This window comes from Cnephaeus nilssonii (assembly GCF_951640355.1).
Source record: "Cnephaeus nilssonii genome assembly, chromosome: 6".
Lineage (NCBI taxonomy): Eukaryota > Metazoa > Chordata > Mammalia > Chiroptera > Vespertilionidae > Cnephaeus > Cnephaeus nilssonii.
Window position 1 is genome coordinate 22,339,206 of NC_137077.1, and position 18,932 is coordinate 22,358,137.

At 38.6% G+C, this 18,932-nt stretch overlaps 1 protein-coding gene and 1 pseudogene across 3 annotated transcripts; one reads left to right on the forward strand and one right to left on the reverse strand.

Moving 5' to 3' along the window:
* Positions 1 to 331: 331 nt before the first annotated feature.
* On the forward strand, positions 332 to 1,621 carry LOC307101940 (chromobox protein homolog 3-like; annotated as a pseudogene). The gene is made up of 2 exons: positions 332 to 530; positions 1,246 to 1,621. The product of its transcript is annotated as a chromobox protein homolog 3-like (transcript).
* Positions 1,622 to 3,273: 1,652 nt separating this feature from the next.
* On the reverse strand, positions 3,274 to 18,709 carry CLEC7A (C-type lectin domain containing 7A). 2 transcript variants are annotated; one of them, XM_079775728.1, is made up of 6 exons: positions 18,516 to 18,709; positions 16,268 to 16,366; positions 14,202 to 14,339; positions 12,531 to 12,682; positions 10,228 to 10,346; positions 3,274 to 6,019 (listed from the first exon to the last, which is right to left on the reverse strand). In XM_079775728.1, exons 1-6 carry the CDS (start codon positions 18,616 to 18,618, stop codon positions 5,896 to 5,898), a joined length of 735 nt encoding a protein of 244 aa, XP_079631854.1. In that variant the 5' UTR covers positions 18,619 to 18,709; the 3' UTR covers positions 3,274 to 5,895. The 2 variants fall into 2 exon arrangements, with proteins under 2 accessions (XP_079631854.1, XP_079631853.1); XM_079775727.1 differs by lacking the exon at positions 14,202 to 14,339.
* Between the last annotated feature and the right edge of the window lie 223 nt (positions 18,710 to 18,932).

Genomic DNA, 18,932 nt, shown 5'->3' on the forward strand with positions numbered 1-18,932 from the left:
ATACAAATAAATGGAAGCATATACCATGTTCATGGATAGAAAAAAAATTATCATTAAAATGTTTATACTATCCAAAGCAATCTATAGATTCAATGCAATCTCTATAAAAATACCAATGGCATGGCCCCTTGCTGTTACCTAGTGTGGAAGGCACCAATCCCTCTCCAGGCACAGCCCCACATGCATTTTCCCGGCCCCCTCCCCCTCGTAAGTGGCTTGAGCTGAAGGTGTGCAGGGCCTGAGACACTGGAGAAGCCTTAGAAGTGGGACTGGACACGGAGCTGTATGGAGACAGTGAATAATAGCTCTTCCAGTCTGCAATAAAAAAAAAATGGCCTCTAATAAAACTACATTGCAAAAAATGGGAAAGAACAGAATGGAAAAAGTAAAAAAGTTGAAGAAGCAGAGCCTGAAGAATTTATAGTGGAAAAAGTATTGGACCGATGTGTAGTGAATGGGAAGGTGGAGTATTTCCTGAAGTAGAAAGGATTCACAGATGCTGATGAGAAAGCTAAAAGGCTAATTCCAATGTAACTCTGAAATTTGGGGGGGTGGGAGGGGGTGCTAACAATCTGAATCTGTGCCAGCAAGCCCAGTGTACATTCTTGATAACCTATAATTAAGTCATTGCGCCTTTCTCCACAAACTGGTCTTGCAAGACCTGTTACCTAAATGCTCACATTTTTACAGAGGCCATAAACCATGACACAGCCCCCGGAGAGGGGTTATCAGTCTGGTGCCAGGCCAGGCCCTTAGGTATGGTCTCAAGACCCCAACACCTGGGGCTTTTTGCAAAGCCCATGAAAGGTCCAGAAATATAATACATATTTAGAGGACAAAAGAAACCAAAAGGGGATAAAAGAGGAGCTTCCAGCCCTAACTCGTTTGGCCCAGTGGATAGAACATCGACCTGTGGACTGAAAGGTCCCAGGTTCGATTTCAGTCTAGGGGATATACCTTGGTTTCTAGCACATCCCCAGTGGGGAGTGTGCAGGAGGCAGCTGAATTGATATTTCTCTTTCATCGATGTTTCTAACTCTCTATTCCTCTCCCTCTCCCTTCCTCTCTGTAAAAAATCAATAAAATATATTTAAAAATAAATTAAAAATAAATAAATAAAAGAGGGGCTTCCACCATATTGGTTTGCTCAGAATTTGAGAGGTAACCTCCTCTGAGGCCGCTGGCATAATAAAGCTGTGTAACTCCATTTCTCTAAGTGTTGCTTGGTTTGTCTCCTGTCGACACTACTTGGGAACCTAAAGAAAATTTAGATTGTCCAGAGTTAATTGGAGCATTTCTTAATTCTCAAAAAGCAGGTAAAGAAAAAGATGGTACAAAAAGAAAGTCTTTATCTGACAGTGAATCTGATGATAGCAAATCAAAGAAGAAAAGACATGCTGCTGATAAACCAAGAGGCTTTACCAGAGGTCTTGATCCTGAATAAATAATTGGTGCCACAGACAGCAGTGGAGAGTTAATGTTTCTCATGAAATGGAAAGATTCAGATGAGGCTGATTTAGTGCTGGCAAAAGAGGCAAATATGAAGTGTCCTCAAATTGTAATTGCTTTCTATGAAGAAACACTAACTTGGCATTCTTGTCCAGAAGACAAAGCCCAATAATTGTTTGCATTGCTTTTTATATATATTTATACATATATATAAAATCTGGGTCTTGTTTTTTTATTTTTATTTTATTAGTGTGAAGAAAGAACTACATTATAATGAAAATCAAGTTTGATATGTTTGTTTTGAAGTAGTGCTGGGGAGTTGTTGTGGGGTTGCATCTATAGCAATGGTTACTTTGAACAAAAGCTTTCTGTAGTTGCTTCCTTTATCAGAAAAGAACATTTGATACCATGTTGTTGTATTTTTTCCTCTGCATTAGAGAAGCTTTTCTACATGTTGGGAGAAATCTCCATAGTCATTACTCAGTCAGAATTTGTATGTGCCTAAGGATCATTTTGGGTTTTTTGTTTAGGGAGAGGGGGGTGTGAGGAGGGGAGGTGTGTATACATATGTAAATGATTTTCTTTCTTTCTTTCTTTCTTTCTTTCTTTCTTTCTTTCTTTCTTTCTTTCTTTCTTTCTTTCTTTCTTCCTTCCTTCCTTCCTTCCTTCCTTCCTTCCTTCCTTCCTTCTCTCTCTCTCTCTCTCTCTCTCTCTCTCTCTCTCTCTCTCTCTCTCTTTCTTTCTTTCTTTCCTTTTACCAAAACAAAACCATTTCACAACTATAGATAAGCTCATGTTTCTGAGCTGCCATCATTTTCAGCAACCTAAGAAAAAAATCATTTGAAGTTAAATTGAAATTTTTCCTGAAGCTTTTAACATTTGAAATTAGATCATTTATAATTAATTGGGCAGTTTAAATATAATGTAAGCAGTTTAAGTTGGAAAATTTAAAGTAGACATATCAGAATCCATATTTACAATCATAAATGAAAGTTTATTTGCAAAACACCCTAAAAAGAAAATTTTATCACTGCCAATAACCTCCTCACCCAAATGAGAAAACTAGGCAAACCCTGATGTGTTTTAATTAGTTAAGCAACACTTATTTAAAGGTTTCACCTCGTAAAATGTTTCTTTACAAGAGGTTGAAATCCCTGTGCTATATTGACTAAAAAATTAGGGTTAAGGAATGTGTAAGACTTTATTCATGGATACCTAATCAGATTGTTAGAGACCATGGCAATTTAGGACCTACTGTAATAAATGGGTGAACAAACTTTTTGTAATCTAAACTCTTGATCTGCATATTTTCTCTTTACTCCAACTCAGTCCTTACATGTAGATTCAGTCTCAGTATTTGGGGACTGGTTCAACAAAAGCCAGGAAAAACAATAGCTTTGTAGTAAACAGAATGTTACCCAACTGTATATTGTTTACTTTATTGTAAATACTGGTAAACAATGGTTAATAGTTTTATATTCCTTAAAAAATATACCAATGACATTTTTCATGGATCTAGAAGAGATAATTCTAAAGTTTATATGAAACCACAAAACATCCTGAATAGCCAAAGCAATCTTGAGAAAGAACAACGAAAGTTGTAGATATCATGCTACCTCATAGCAAACTATACTACAAGGCTATAGTAATCAAAGCAGCATGATACTGGCATAAAAACAGACTGAGATTGATGGAACAGACTAGAGAGCCCGGAAATAAACTCATGCCTATATGGTCAATTAATCTATGACAACAGATCAAAATATACAATGGACTAAAGACAGTTTATTCAATAGTGTTGAGAAAATTGGACACATACATGCAAAATATAAAATGAAATTAGGCCACGTTCTTACAACATATAAAAGACAAAACTCAAAATGGATTAAAGACTTAAATGTAAACCCCCAAACCATAAGACTCCTAGAAAAAAATATAGGCAGTAAACTGTATAACATTGCTCTTAGTAATATATTTTCTGATATATCTCCACAGGTAAGGGAAACAAACAAAAAAGAATAAGCAAATGGGATTATATCAAGCTAAAAAAGTTTTTGCACAGCAAAAACAAACATCAAGAAAATGAAAAGACAACTTACTAATCCTGAGAAGATATTTGCCAATGATAAGGGGTTAATATCAAAAATTTATAAAGAACTCATACAACTTAATAAAAAAGCAAACAATACAAATAAATGGGCAGACGACCTGTATACACATTTCTCTAAAGAGGACATACAGATGGCTAATAGACATATGAACAGATGCTCAAAATCACTAACCATCAGAGAAATGCAAATTAAAACCACTATGAGATACCACCTGTCAGAATGGCTATAATCAATAATCAACAAACAACAAGTGTTGGTGAGGATGTGGAGGGAAGAGACTGTTGGTGGGAATGCAAATTGGTGCAGCCACTGTGGAAAACAGTATGGAGATTCCTCAAAAATTAAAAATAGAACTACCTTGCCCTAGCTGGTTTGGCTCAGTGGATACAGTGTTGGCCTGTGGACTGAAGCACCCTGGGTTTGATTCCGGTCAAGGGCACATGCCTGGTTTGTGGGCTCAATTCCCAGTCAGGGGCATGCAGGAGGCAGCTGATCAATGATTCTCTCTCATCATTGATGTTTCTATCTTTTTCTCCCTTTCCTTTCCTCTCTGAAATCTATAAAAATATATTTAAAAAATAATAAACTACATTATGACCCAAAAATTCTACTTCTGGGAATTTAGTCAAAGAAATCCAAAACACTAATTCCAAAAGGTATATGCACCCCTATGTGCATTGCAGCATTATTTATGATAACCAAGATATGGAAGCAACCTAAGTGTCCATCAATATATGGTTGGATTAAAAAGAGGTGGTACATATGCAATGGAATATTACTTGGCTATAAAAAATGAAATCTTACCATTTGAGACAATAGGGATGGACCTTGAGGGTATTATGTTAAGTGAAATAAGTCAGACAGAGAAATACAAATACAAAATTATTTTATGTTTATGTTTAATCAAAAGCACAAAATAAACAAACAAAACAGAAACAGGCTCATACATACAGAGAACAGTCTGATGGTTGACAGATGGAAAGAGGGGTGGAGGGATGGGTGAAAAAGGTGAAGGAATAGTAAGTACAATTTGGTAATTACAAAATAATCCTGGACATGTAGAGTACAGCATAGGAAATAGAGTCAATAATATTGTAATAACTATGTATGGTTCCAGGTGGGTATAGGATTACCAGTGGGATCATTTGGTAAAGTATATAAATATTTAACCACCATGGTGTACACCTGAAACTAATATAAAATAATATTGATTGTCAACTCTAATTGAAAAATAAAAGTATTAAATTTTTAAAAATGTGACTAAACAACCAAAAAAGGAGAAAGCTTTCTTTTAGGAGCAGTTTCCCTACAATTACACATTACAGGAGATCTTATTAATCAGAGATGTGACAGACATATTTTCTGGGCTATTTAATTGAAAAGGGAAAAAAAAGATAGAATTCCCACTTTTTATGGAAGTTTTGGTCACAATTATGATCATATTGATGAACAAAATAAAAAATAGCTCTGATTATAGTGAAGCTATTTTGATTTTTTTATTTAGCTATGCAGAATTATATTGTGCCTTTGACCTGTGTCTGATGATGCACTGCTAAACGTGGAGGAACAAATCGCAGAAACACCCCATGTACACTCCAGTGGCACTTTTTAAGGATAAGAATTACTTTGTTACAGCCAGAAATTAAGATCACCTGAAACCCCAAGGAATTCTGGTTAATCCCAGGTAAATGCCAGGTCAACTGTAGAATAAAGATTCAAGTTATGCTATACTAGCTCCATTAGAACATAATACTGGACTACCAATTGAGTTAATGTACAGAAATCAAAATCTTTCCATCCTATCTCTCAGCTAAGATTAAAGTTGGTTGAGCTCTTTAGATACTTCCAGCATTTATTTTGACCTCAAATATCTCTCATTTGTGTTTTGTTTCCTTCCCTTCTTACTACCCTATATAATAAAAGGCCAGCAACCATAACAGTGTAATGACCAGAACGACTGATTGACCAGTCACTATGGGGTGCATTGACCACCTCTCAGTCCCTCCTTCCAGCCTGCAGGGTCAGATTGCTGGATGGCTAACAGGGAACCGGGGTGGGTGGCAGGGGAGCAGGACTGGGGACTGGCAAGCAGGTAGAAGGCAGACCTCTTGGTCCCTGCCCCAGCCCGCAGGCTTAAATTGATCGCCCAGCCAACCGAGACTCGGGGTGGGTGGAGGCGGCAGGGCAGGACTGGGGACTGGCGAGCAGGAGAAAGATGGCCCTGATCACAGGCTAGGCCTAGAGACCCTATGCACACATGATTTCATGCACTGGGCCTCTAGGCTTATATACTTCACTCTGCTCCCCCATGTCAACACCCACATCATTATATCGACTACTTCTTCTCACAAATACCATATGAGGGCACACTACAAAGCTGGTCATAAATTATTGACACATGAATCCATACACAATTGTGGGATGAGTTTTCCTGGGTAGCTGTGCTTCTGATTTGAAACCTATTAAAATAAAATGCAATGAGATAATTAGAATAAACATAAAGAATACAGACTACTATTCACACAATGCTGAAATAAATTGTTGAGGATATTAGTAAAAAGAATTCTTAAGTGTCTACATTTATTGGAAAAGGAGACTTGAATTTAGATTGTGTTAGTTCTCAAATGGTAACATATCCTTCATTATCTATATATATATAAAAGCCTAAGCAACCATTACAACTGAACGACCAGAACGATCAGAACAACTGGTCAACCAGTCGCTATGATGTGCACTGACCAACAGGGGCCAGACGTTCAATACCTGGAGCTTCACCCTGGTGGTTAGTGCACTCCCACAGCCAACCTCCCACAGCCCCTCCCACGGCCGGCCAGCCCCCCAGTAGACCTCAATCACCGGCCAGGCCGAGAGACCCCACCCATGCATGAATTCATGTACCAGGCCCCTAGTTAAGGTATAAAAGTGACTGAAAAATGTGTTGTTTTTTTTAATTGAATTTATTGGGGTCACATTGGTTAATGAAATCATACAGGTTGCAGGTGTACAATTCCATAAAACATCATCTGCATACTGCATTGTGCACTCACCACTCAAAGTCAAGTTTCTTTCCACCACCATTTATCCCCGCTTTTGCCTTCTTCCACCTCTCCCCACCCCCTTTATTTCTTTGTTTAGTTTTGTTTAATCCCTTAACCTTTTTCACCCAGCTCCCCAACCCCTCTCACCTCTGACAGCTTTCAGTTTGTTCTCATTATCTATGAGTCTGCTTCTATTTTGTTTGTTAGTTTATTTTGTTCATTAGATTCCACATATGAATGCACTCATATGGTATTTGTCTTTTTCTGACAAGTTTAGTTCACTTAGCACAGTACTCTCCAGGTCCATTCATGCTGTCACAAAAAGTAAGATTTTCTTCTTTTGTATGGCAGACTAGTATTCTATTGTGTAAATATACCACAGCTTTTTGTTGTTAATCTTCACTGGAAGATATTTTCCATTGATTTTTAGAGAGAATGGAAGGAAGAGGGGGAGACAGAGAGCAAGAAGCATTGATGTGAGAGAGATATAATAATTGGTTACCTCCTGCACATGCCTGGACCAGGGCCAAGGGATCAAACCCACAATCATTCAGACTGCAGGCTGATGCTCTATCCACTGAGCAAAACCAGCTAGGGGCCTACCTCAGCTTTTTTATCCCCTCACCTATTGATGGGTACTGGGTCTGCTTATGTGTTACTGTTTTTATTTGTTTTATTTAATTTTTCTAAAGGTCTGCTTATGATTTTAAGAAATAGTACTACTTGCATGAAATTAAATAAAGCTTCAGACAAAACAATTAATATTCTATAGGCAGTTCTTTGCTTATCTCTCAAACTCTTTTCTAGAAGTATATTTATCAAATAAAGCAACAGTTTAGTGAAATTATTATTGGGTATATTAGTGAGTAGACCAAGTAGAATAGTTATTGCTGAAAGTGATCTAGAACTGAATGAGGAATCAGAGATAGCAAAGGCCATTTTAAGAAGGGGAGGAAAAAAAACTATATATTTCAATGGATCCTAAAAGCAGGATTATATTAGCATACAATGTAAAAAAAAAAAAAGAATACAATGTCAGACAATTACATTAACTACCATGGGTAAGTGGAAGTATGGCTCTGTTCTATTTGCTCTTCAGTCTCCTGAAGGAGCAGTACGAATTACTCAAGCTACAAGGACATCACTGAGCCTCAGGGTAAAAATTATAATCTGATACTCTTCATCTTGCCTATCTATCTCCCCTTGGCACTGTGCTTGGAGGATTGAGAGAATTCTTCTGTAAAAAGGACTAGGCTAAGGGCATGAAACAATTTTGATCAAGGCCTCTGGGAGAATTCTGACCAGTGTTCTCCAAAAATCTTACTTGACATCCAAAAGTTTTTTTTTTTATTGTTGTTGTTTTTTTGGATATGGACATACCTAGATTAAATTACAGCCACCCAGAAAACCAAGGCATAGTAATGTATCAAAATGTATTCCATTAATTTGGAACCCCTCTTTTGATTTTAATAAGAGAACATTATTTCTAATATGAGAGGCCCAGTGCACGAATTTGTGCACCAGTGAGGTCCCTCGGCCTGGCCTGCGAAATTGGACTGACACCGGCTCTCTGACATCCCCCAAGGGGTCCTGGATTGCGAGAGGGTGCAGGCAAGGCCGAGGGACCCCACTGGTGCACAATCAGGGCCAAGGAGAGACATGGGAGGTTAGCCAGCCAGAGAGGGATTGTGGGAGGGTTCTAGGGCATTTCCAGCCCATCTTGCTCAGTCCTGATTGGCCAGACCCCAACAGCAAGCTAATCTATCAATCAGAGCATCTGCCTCCTGATGGTCAGTGTACATCATAGTGAGTGGTTGAGCAGTCTTAGCATATCATTAGCATATTACGCTTTGATTGGTTGACCAGTTGACCAGCCAACCAGACAGTTAGCATATTAGGATTTTATTATATAGGATATATCATCAGGCAAGAGGGACAAAAGAAAGAATAAACAAATGGGATTACATTAAACTAAAAAAAGTCTTTACACAGAAAAAAAAATCAAGAAAATGAAAAGGCAACTTACTAATTCTAAGAAGGTATTTGCCAATGATACATCTGGTAAGGGGTTAATATCCAAAATTTATAAAGAACTCATACAACTTAATAAAAAAAAAAACAATACAAAAAAAAATGGGCAGAGGACCTGAATACACATTTCTCCAAAGAGAACATACAGATGGCTAATGGACATATGAAAAGATGCTCAAAATCACTAACCATCAGAGAAATGCAACCAAAACCACTATGAGATATCACCTCACACCTGTTAGAATAGCTATCATCAATAATCAATAAACAACAAGTGTTGGTGAGGATATGGAGGAAAGAGACCCCTCGTGCACTGTTGGTGGGAATGCAAATTGGTGCAGCCACTATGGAGAAGAGTATGGAGATTCCTCAAAAATTAAAAATAGAACTACCTTATGCCCTGCTAGTGTTGCTCAATGGTTGAGCATTGACCTATGAACCAGTAGGTCAATGTGTTGCAGGTTCAATCCCCAGTGTGGGGCATGTGGGAAGTGGCAAATCAGTGATTCTCTCCCATTATTGATGTTTCTATCTCCCTATCCCTCACGCTTTCTCTCTGAAATCTATAAAAATATATTTTAAAAAATAGAACTACCTTATAACCCAGCAATTCTACTTCTGGGAATTTATTCAAAGAAATCCAAAACACTAATTCCAAAAAACATATGCACCCCTATGTGCATTGCAGTGTTATTTACAATAGCCAAGATATTGAAGCAACCCAAGTGCCCATCAACAGATGATAAGATGAAAAAGAGGTGGTACATATATCCAATAGAATATTACTTGGTCATAAAAAAATTGAAATCTTATAAGTTGTGACAACATGGATGGACCTTGAGCATATTATACTAAGTAAAATAAGTCAGACAGAGAAAGACAAATACCATAAGATTTAATTTATATCTGTAATCTCTCAGAGGGAAGTGGGGGTGGCAGAAAGAGATTAACCAAAGAATTTATATGCATACTAAAGGCCTGGTGCATGAAATTCATGCACGGATAGGGTCCCTAGGCCTGGCCAGTGATCAGGGCCAATTAGGGCCTTCCTTCCCCAGTTGCCGGCTGCTGGCTGCCAGCTGCAGGCCGGGGCCTTCCTTCATTCTGCCCTTCCCCTGGTGGTCAGTACATGTCATAGCCAGTGATCAAACTCCCGGTCTCCTGGTTGAACTCCTGAGGGGACACTTTGCATATTAGCCTTTTATATATATAGATATGTATTGCTCATGGACATAGACAATAGGGTGGTAAAGGCCTGGGATGGGATAGGAACTGGGTGGAAGAGACAAATCAGATTCTTAACTGCTTGATATGTTCTTCCCTTTCTAAGAAAAGGTATGAGAATTTATCTCTCTAGATCAGCGGTTCTCAACCTGTGGGTCGCAACCCCTTTGGGGGTCAAACGACCCTTTCACAGGGGTCACCTAAGACCATCAGAAAACACAGATATTTACATAACGATCCATAACAGTAGCAAAATTACAGTTATGAAGTAGCAACGAAAATAATTTTATGGTTGGGGGTCACCACAACATGAGGAACTGTATTAAAGGGTCGCAGCATTAGGAAGGTTGAGAACTACTGCTCTAGATACTTACAAGTTAGGAGAGAACTTTGTGCCATCCTCCCAGAGCCATGGTCCTTCAGCCTGAGCGCGAGAGAGCCCTATCCAAAATGAGTTATCAGGTTGGGAAGACACTTGCTTTGCTATAAATTCCTGTAGGGAAACATAAACACAAATACACGTCAAGAAGAGAGAGATAAACAGAGATGATAGAGATAGAAAGACAGAGAAGAGACAGAGAGATGTTCTTATAGGCACCGTGAGTCACCTTGGTGAAGGATGCATGTGTACACTGGCATCAACCTCGAGAGAAGCTCTTTATCTGACCTTCAATCCTAAATGATAGCTTTGCTGGGTAGAGTAATCTTGGTTGTAGGTTCTTGCTATTCATCACTTTGAATATTTCTTGCCACTCCCTTCTGGCCGGCATAGTTTCTGTTGAGAAATCAGCTGGTAGGTAACTAACTGTTTTTCTCTTGCTGCTTTTAATATTCTGTCTTTGTCTTTTGCCCTTGGCATTTTAACTATGATGTGTCTTGGTGTGGTCCTCTTTGGATTCCTCTTGTTTGGGGTTCTCTGCGTTTCCTGGACTTGTAAGTGGTAGGGGAAGTTCTCTGTCATTATTTCTTCAAATAGGTTTTCAATATCTTGCTCTCTCTCTCTCTTCTTCTGGCACCCCCATAATTCAGATGTTGGTACACTTGAAGTTGTCCCAGAGGATTCTTACACTATCTTCATATTTTTGGATTATCTTTTCTTTTTGCTTGTCCGGTTGGGTGTTTTTTGTTTCTTCATATTTCCAGTCTTTGACTTGATTCTTGGTATCCTCTAGTCTGCTGTTGAATCTCTATATATTATTCTTTATTTCAGTCAGTGTATACTTAATTTATGATTGGTCCTTTTTCATATCCTTGAGGGTCTCACTAAATTTCTCAGAGGTTTCTAGAAGACTCTTGAGTAACCTTATAACTATGGTTTTGAACTCTATATTCAGTATTTTGCTTTCAGCCATTTCTTTCATTTGTGACTTGTTTTTTTGTCTCCGCATTTTGGCTGCTTCCCTGTGTTTGTTTCTATGTACTGGGTAGCTGCTAAGTCTCCTTGAGTTGATAGAGTGACCTTGTGTGATAGGTGTCCTATAGGGCCCAGTGGCTCAGCCTCCCCAGTCACCTGAGGTGGACACTCTTGGTGCACCCCTTTGTGGGCTATTTGCACAGCCTTGTTGTAGTTAACCCTTGATTGCTGTTGGTATCACTGGGAGGAAGTGACCTTAAAGCCAATTGGCTGTGATGACCAGATGCGTCTACACTGAAAGATATGTTGTGCAGGAGACACTCTTATGGGGCAGGACTTGCTTCAGTGGGGCTTTGGTGCTCACTGAGTCTGCCCCTTGAGTGTGTCTCTTTATGGATGTGAAGAGTTGTAATCTGGTATGGTCTCACTCTGACCACTGGATACACTGGCTCTTGGATCTCCAAGGAGGTGCAAGGTTAGCCACTGTCTGGAGCCACCCAGCAGGAGTTACAGAGACATCTGCCGATTCCTCCTCTTTGTATGGGGTTTGGAAGTGCCTAGATGAGGCCCAGCTGTGAAGCAAGGCCAGCTGCTGCTGCTGGGCCTTGGGCCTTCTTTTGGGAGCTCTGGGGCTCTCTGACCCAGCTACAGTTTGACAGGTTTTAGGCAGAGAAAGGACAGGCCATTCATAGCAAAAGCTGATGCCCATAGCTTGGGTGGGGTTGTAAATTGGGTGTGGCAAAGTCTCTGGGAATCAATAGGGCAGAGCAAATAGCAATGGCTGCCAGTCAGCCCTGCACTGGAGAGGTCCCCGGGTCTCCGCGTTCTGCGCCCCCATGCAGGAATAATGATGGCTGCAAGTAACTACGCAAGAAAGCTGCACTCGTGTTCCTGTCCCGATGCCAGATAGTCCAGTTTCTCTGCATATGTGTCTGGGTCCCCCAGAGTCTCACCTGGAACTGGAGTTCAGAGCAAGTGGGAGCTTGTATCTCCCTCCTATTAAAAGAGCAGCACATCCAGGTGCCAGCACTTTCTGTGCCTCCGTACCTCTTACCAGTCTCAATGTGCTTTCTTCATCTCTCTAGTTGTGGAACTTCCACTCAGCCAGCTTTCCTGCAGTTCTGGGTGGTAGTTGTTCTGCCTTTTAGTTGTAATTTTGATGTGGTTGTGAGAGGCAGCAAGTATAGGTGTTTACCTATGCCACCATCTTGGTTCTCCTCCAATATCAGTTTTTCTTAAGGAAGATTATCATTACCTGGAATCTATCTCTATTTTTCTGCTCAATATAGACTACAGATAACTATAGCTGAAATCTACACTTACCAATTCTTTTGAACTATCTATCTTCAGGAGATAAGAGTCCAGTTGAGAGCACTGTCTTTTACTTTCATTCCAGGAATTCAGTGATGTGCCAAATAGGTAACAGCTACTCTCATGTGCAATCCAGTTAGGGGGACAAGAGCTGGAAAGAACTCCTGGAAATAAAAGATAACTATGATGTGGTGCAAGCACCATGCATCCTGAGGACACAATAAATAATTAATGAATCACCATCAAAATATTTCCTTTTCAATTCAAACTATAAGATATGACTTTACAAAATAGGACATATTAAAATGTCCCCATTCATTTAAAATTTAAAAATGAATTAATTATAAAAGTATTTTAGACAGTCAACCTTCCTTTCTTTCTTATCCATCATTCCTTCAAATTCAGCTAGGAACTCCATTTCTTCATAATTCTTCAAATAAATCAACTCAAAATAAATCATTGAGGTATATGGTAATTTCATGTTAACTTTTTTACAGGTATGAGATCCATTTCAGAAGGCAATTTTCCAAATGAAAAAAGTGTAAGAACAGTTATTCACGTTACAGATTATTGATGTTTCATAATATTAGCTACTTGATACAAATCATGAGGAAGGATGGGTACACAGATGGAAAATTGAAGTAAAAGTGTTATCATATTCAATTATGATACAACTAGAAGCCCAGTGCATGATTTAATCATGCACGTGTAAGCTGTCTGTCCGCTGGTCGGCAGCTCCGAAGTCCCTGGGCCCCTAGGGTGAGGCGGGGCGGGGGCGTGGTCCTCCTGCAGCCGGAGCCCAGGCCAGGGTCTTGCCTTTGCCTCCTGCCCAGGAAGGCTGGGGCCGCCGCCACGTGCTCCTGCGGCCCAACTGCCGCCAGACTCCTCCCCAGGGAGCCGCGCCGCCCGCCCACCGCCCGCCGCCTCCAAACCTCCAAAACGCCGGCTCGCTGCCCCAGAGGCCCCTCTGTGCCGCAGCACAGCCATGGCGCAGACGCTGAGCTCGCGTCGCCGCAGCGTCCTGCCGGCCCAATCACCACCCCAGCCACCCCTAGTCCCGCCCCCTGTGTCACCCGCTGGCCATATCGTGGGCATAGCGGAGTGATGGTAATTTAAATATGACCTTTTTATTATGTAAGATTAGAAGATCAAGTGTATATAAAATTGTAGTGAAATTGTGTGATAAAAAATTAATTTAACTAGAGTTTTCAGGAACATATCTATTAGCTCTATCTCTTCTATATATGTGTCATTTAGCCTCTTAATTCTTGCCAACATGTTTCCTTCTTTCCTTTATCTCTCCCTTTTTTCCTTTCTGATGTGCTATTTTTTATTCTTACTATATTACTGTAAAATGTCAGTTCCCCAAAGGCAAATAATATATTTCAAATTATAAAATCTCCTGTAGGTCTAAACACATAGACAGGGATAAATGAGTTACTGATTTGGAAAAAAAAAATCCAACTTAGAACTGTTCAGCCAAGTACATGGATATTTATGATGTAACATCATCGTATATATGACAGGGGCATTTTAGACTGAGATAATACTGATGTGTGCTTTCTTTGAATGTACAATCACTGTATATAAAAGTTTTCTCTTCCCCAACCCTTCCAAGCCATAACACTGATAATTAACCCTCCTGAATCAAGAATTCCATTAATCATTTAACTTTGCCCTTGCCTGTGGTTGTGAGAGCTTTGGGATAATCCACAGCCTCTTCTAAAGATGATTGTGTGGGTTGATTGTGGTTCTCTTTATTTCTTGATGGAAAATTCTCATTCTTCAATGAGTTGTTTCCTGAATTGGATCTCCAAATACCTTCATATACCAATAATAGTGACAAAAGGATCATTCTACTATGTTTGAAAATTTAAACTCCAAAATCCATATTTTTGTTGTAATATAAAGACTAATTCAAAAGAATATATGCATTCCGTGTTCACTGCAGTCTTGTTTATAATAGCCAAGATATGGAAACAACCCAAGCAACCATCAATAGACAAGCGGGCAAAAAAGGTGTGAGGTATATATATCTCCATATATATATATGGAATACGACTAAGCCATAAAAAAGAATGAAATCTTGGAAGATATTATGCTAAATGAAATAAGTCAGACAGAGAAGACGAATACCATATGATTCCACTTACAGCATATATGGAATCTAAAGAACAAAATACATGAACAAGTAAAATAGAAACAGATTTGTAGATATATAGACAGCAGACTGATGATGGCCAGAGAGATACTTTTTTTTTAATCATCTCCCAAGGATATGGGTTTTTGTTGTTGTTTGTTTGTTTTACTGATTTTAAAAAGAAAGTAAGGAAGAGGGAGAGGGAGAGAGAGAGAGAGAGAGAGAGAGAGAGAGAGAGAGAGAGAGAGAGAGAGACATTGATGCAAGAAGCATTGATCATTTGCCTCACACACATGCCCAGACAAAGAATGGAACCTGCAATCTGGGCCTGTACTCTGACTGGGAACCGACCATGACCCTTTGGTGCATGGGACGACACTTCACCCAACTCAGCCATACCAGCCAGGGAAAGCGATACATTTTTTATTAATGATAAACAGATAACACATTGCTGATGCAGAGGTAAAGATTGATAGCTGGTAGATAAATAGATGATAGACAGATTAAATAGATGGGAGGGAAACAACTTCCATTAAGATGGTATAGTAAAAAAAGGAAAAATGAAGCAGAGAAGAAGAAAGAGTATTAAAGAGAAAGCAGGAAGCACATAGAATAAAGTCAATTGGAGCTATGATAAATTTGAAATAATAATAAATCTTCTATCTTTCTTTTTTTTTTTTTTACTTTTTTAGAATGAGAGCTCCTTGAGAACCTGCCCAGTACCTATAACGTAGACTGTACTCAATAAACATTTGATAATTAAATAATCTAATAAAGACTCTCTGAAGGCAAAATAGTACTTTATTGACAATGGAATGCATGAGATATAAAATCTAAGGGGATTTATTAATCCATTATAAAATATCTACTAAGTACTTAATAAGTGCCTCAGGTAATTTCTGCTGTTACCCAATGGCATTTCTATTAAAGATGAGGTATAAAACAGTTTTCTTAAATCAGAATAGCTTGTAGTCTTGTTAGGGAATTTATTTTATTAGAAAGATAGCACCACTTTGGCCGAGGCCGGTTTGGCTCAGTGGATAGAGCATCGGCCTGCGGACTCAGGGGTCCCGGGTTCGATTCCGGTCAAGGGCATGTACCTTGGTTGTGGGCACATCCCCAGTAGGGGGTGTGCAAGAGGCAGCTGATCAATGTTTCTCTCTCATCATGTTTCTAACTCTCTATCCCTCTCTCTTCCTCTCTGTAAAAAATCAATAAAAATATATTTAAAAAAAAAGATAGCACCACTTTGTACTTTCTTCTTCACTTCCACAGGTTTCCTTCCATTAGTTTATTCCAGAAATTCCACAGCTTTGAAGCCAGGAAGATAGTGGAGCAATGTAGTTCAGAGTATGAATTTTTTAGACACGTTGCCTAAATTCCTAATCATGGTCCTACCACTAACTAGTTTATGATCCTTAAAAAGTAAAATAGCCTCCCAGACTCTTACTTCCCTTATAAATAAAATGAGAATTAATAGCACCAATTGAATAGGGTTAATATATAGACTAAATTACATTATGCATGTCAAGCTTTTAAAAGAATGTCTGGCACATTATAAATGCTTGTTAAATATATGTTGCTGTTAATCTTCTACAGTAGTACTCACCCATAGTACCCAGGACTATAGCTATCACCAGTATTACCAAGCATAGGATTCCCAAAGTCACAGCAATGGAACGCCAAGGAAGAGATGCAGCACAAGGTCCTGATGGAGACAGAGGGAACAGGGATTGGATGAAGAAATAAGATGCCTGGCCAGTGTGACTCAGTGGATGAGCATCAACCTGTGAACCAGGAGATCATGGTTCAATTCCCAGTCAAGGCAAATGCCTCCTGGTTGTGGGCTCAATCCCTAGTAGGGGGCATGCAGCTGGCAGGCAATAGATGATTCTCTTTCCTCATTGATGTTTTTATCTCTCTCTTCCTCTGCTTTCCTCTCCCTGAAATCAATAGAAACATATTTTATTTTATTTATTTTTATATATATTTTTACTGATTTCAGAGAGGAAGGGAGAGGGAAGAAATAGAAATATCAATGATGAAAGAGAATCATTGATTGACTGCCTCTTTATACCCCCCACTGGGGATCGTGCCCATAACTCAGGCATGTGCCCTTGACTGGAACTGAACCCGGGACCATTCAGTCTGTAGGCTGATCCTCTAACCACTGAGCAAAACTGGCTAGGGCAGAAACATCTTTTTTAAAAAAAGAAATAGGATGATTGATCATGGTACACTTCAATTCTGCAATTCATCCAAATCTGGCAAATTCTGAAGTGAATCATTAATCACTGATATTCTGATTATCTAGTTATCTAGGATTAGTCTGAATTTTTACCCACCTTTAGCATATCTCTCTGGATTCTGGAATTGTAATTTGAGCACAGTGCCTTTGTAACTATTCACTCCTAATTTCAGTTCCACATTGATGTCTATAAGTCTTGACATTACCAGGATTCCTGAAATCCCACTCATTCTTAGAAGAGACAGCTTCATGTAGGGGAAATAATAGTGATTACTACAGGTGATCTTCCCTTTTTATGTAGGTGTTGCATGACTTAGGGCAAATTACTTCTTTTTTCAAAAAATTTCTCCTTGTGAAAAATGAGGTAATACTATTTCAAAGAATTATTGTGGGAATTAAGCAAGCTAACACATGGAAAAGCACCTAGTTTAGAGACTACTAGCAAATTATAGGTAACTCACTGTGTGTCTATACATATGCATGAACACACACACACCTTCCTACCTCTTTCATCATCCAGTTTTTCCACTCTTCCCCAACAGGTTGCCCAAGAAAAAGAATTGTGTAAGTGGTGAGAGCAAAATAATTGTGCAACGTGAATGACCAGAAAGCAGAAGAGAGCAAATTCTGATGTCAAACCCTGTGAATAATTTTTTCTTGATAATAGGGAATTCATTTTATGTTGGCATCACCACTCCAAGAATATAGTTTTGCCTCTGACTAAGGATAAGCAGTTAAGAGCACTTCAGAGAATTGTCAGATAGGAGTATTACAGAGGAGACTAAATGCAAGAAAAAGATCTTTTAATGCTCTTCTCCATATTCCACTTCTTTCACATTTTCTTTAAGACTCATGAGTTACTAATAGGACCTTTTCATCTAACGCATATATTTTTCTTCACTGGTTTACAAAAAATTCCTTTTGTTTTTTAAAAACATCCAAATCAAGCTCTTACCACAAACACATAAAAAATCAGATTCAGTATTCTAAAGCCTATAACTTCCAACTTCCCTTTTGGCCTTTACCACAAAATCACAGTTTGTTTTTATCTCTCACCTATCTTCCATCTTTTCATTCTTCTCTTTCTTATCTCTAATATCTTGATATGGTTTACGTATACACTTCTTTCAGTTTTCTTGACCTCCATTCTACAATTTACTTCTATCAAACTAGTCACTTCTATTGAAATTCTTTCATCTTTGCAGCTTATCATATTTATTACCAGTTCCTTGCTGCTGACCTATCTATTTCTGTAGAACAGATATTGTGAGTACTTTCTATCATCCTCATAATTAATTTAAATATGAATAATTAGCCACTGAATGGTTGCTACAAGAAAAGGCTTATCTTCAGTGACTTTGGAAAACCTTTTAAAATATTAACACATTAATATTTTAAAATATTAATGTGTTAATATTTTAAAAGGTTTTCTGAACTTTGTACTGTCTTTGCAATTTGTCTTTAAATCTAAAACTGTTCTAAAAAGTAAATGTTTTTTGAAAAATAATATATATATGTCTATTAATAAAACCTTTCAAATTTTCTCCACTTGGTTAAGTTTTTTAGTTGATGAGAATGAAAATGTGGAAGGCAGAAAGAAAAAAAATACCTTTCTCTGAGGACACAGGTTTCCTGGTGATGCCTCTAGAGCTGAACTGTAATTGAGTATATCCATCTTCATCCAAATTTTCTAGCTCAGATCGGTATGCCATTATTCCATTGAGTTCCTCAAGTGACACAGCATTCGAGAGCTCTTCCCTCTCTTCTAAGACAATTGCCTGTGGACCAAAGAGGATCTATGAAGCAAGTCATGTGTGTTACGCATTTAATGAGCTTTAACAAGTTGAGCTTAAGTAAGTAGTACAACCAGTTATCCAAAAGCAGGAAATGAAAACTATGCTGTAAGTTCCCATTTGTGTCTTTAGATCCTGTTTCTGAGACTGATGACTTAAAAAAATTATAAGACAGCACCATAGACAGGTCTTTATTTCAGACCAAAAATAAGAAACATAAAAAGATTAATATT

Excerpts from the sequence above, each read along its gene's own strand:
- CLEC7A (XM_079775728.1), bottom strand. The coding sequence starts at position 18,618 with ATGGCATACCGATCTGAGCTAGAAAATTTGGATGAAGATGGATATACT. Across the intron at positions 14,340-16,267 it reads TATAGTCCTGGGTACTATGG|GTATTTGGAGATCCAATTCA; the intron begins GTGAGTACTACT and ends TGGTATATGAAG. Across the intron at positions 10,347-12,530 it reads TAGATAGTTCAAAAGAATTG|GAATTTATAGCAAAGCAAGT; the intron begins GTAAGTGTAGAT and ends GTTTCCCTACAG.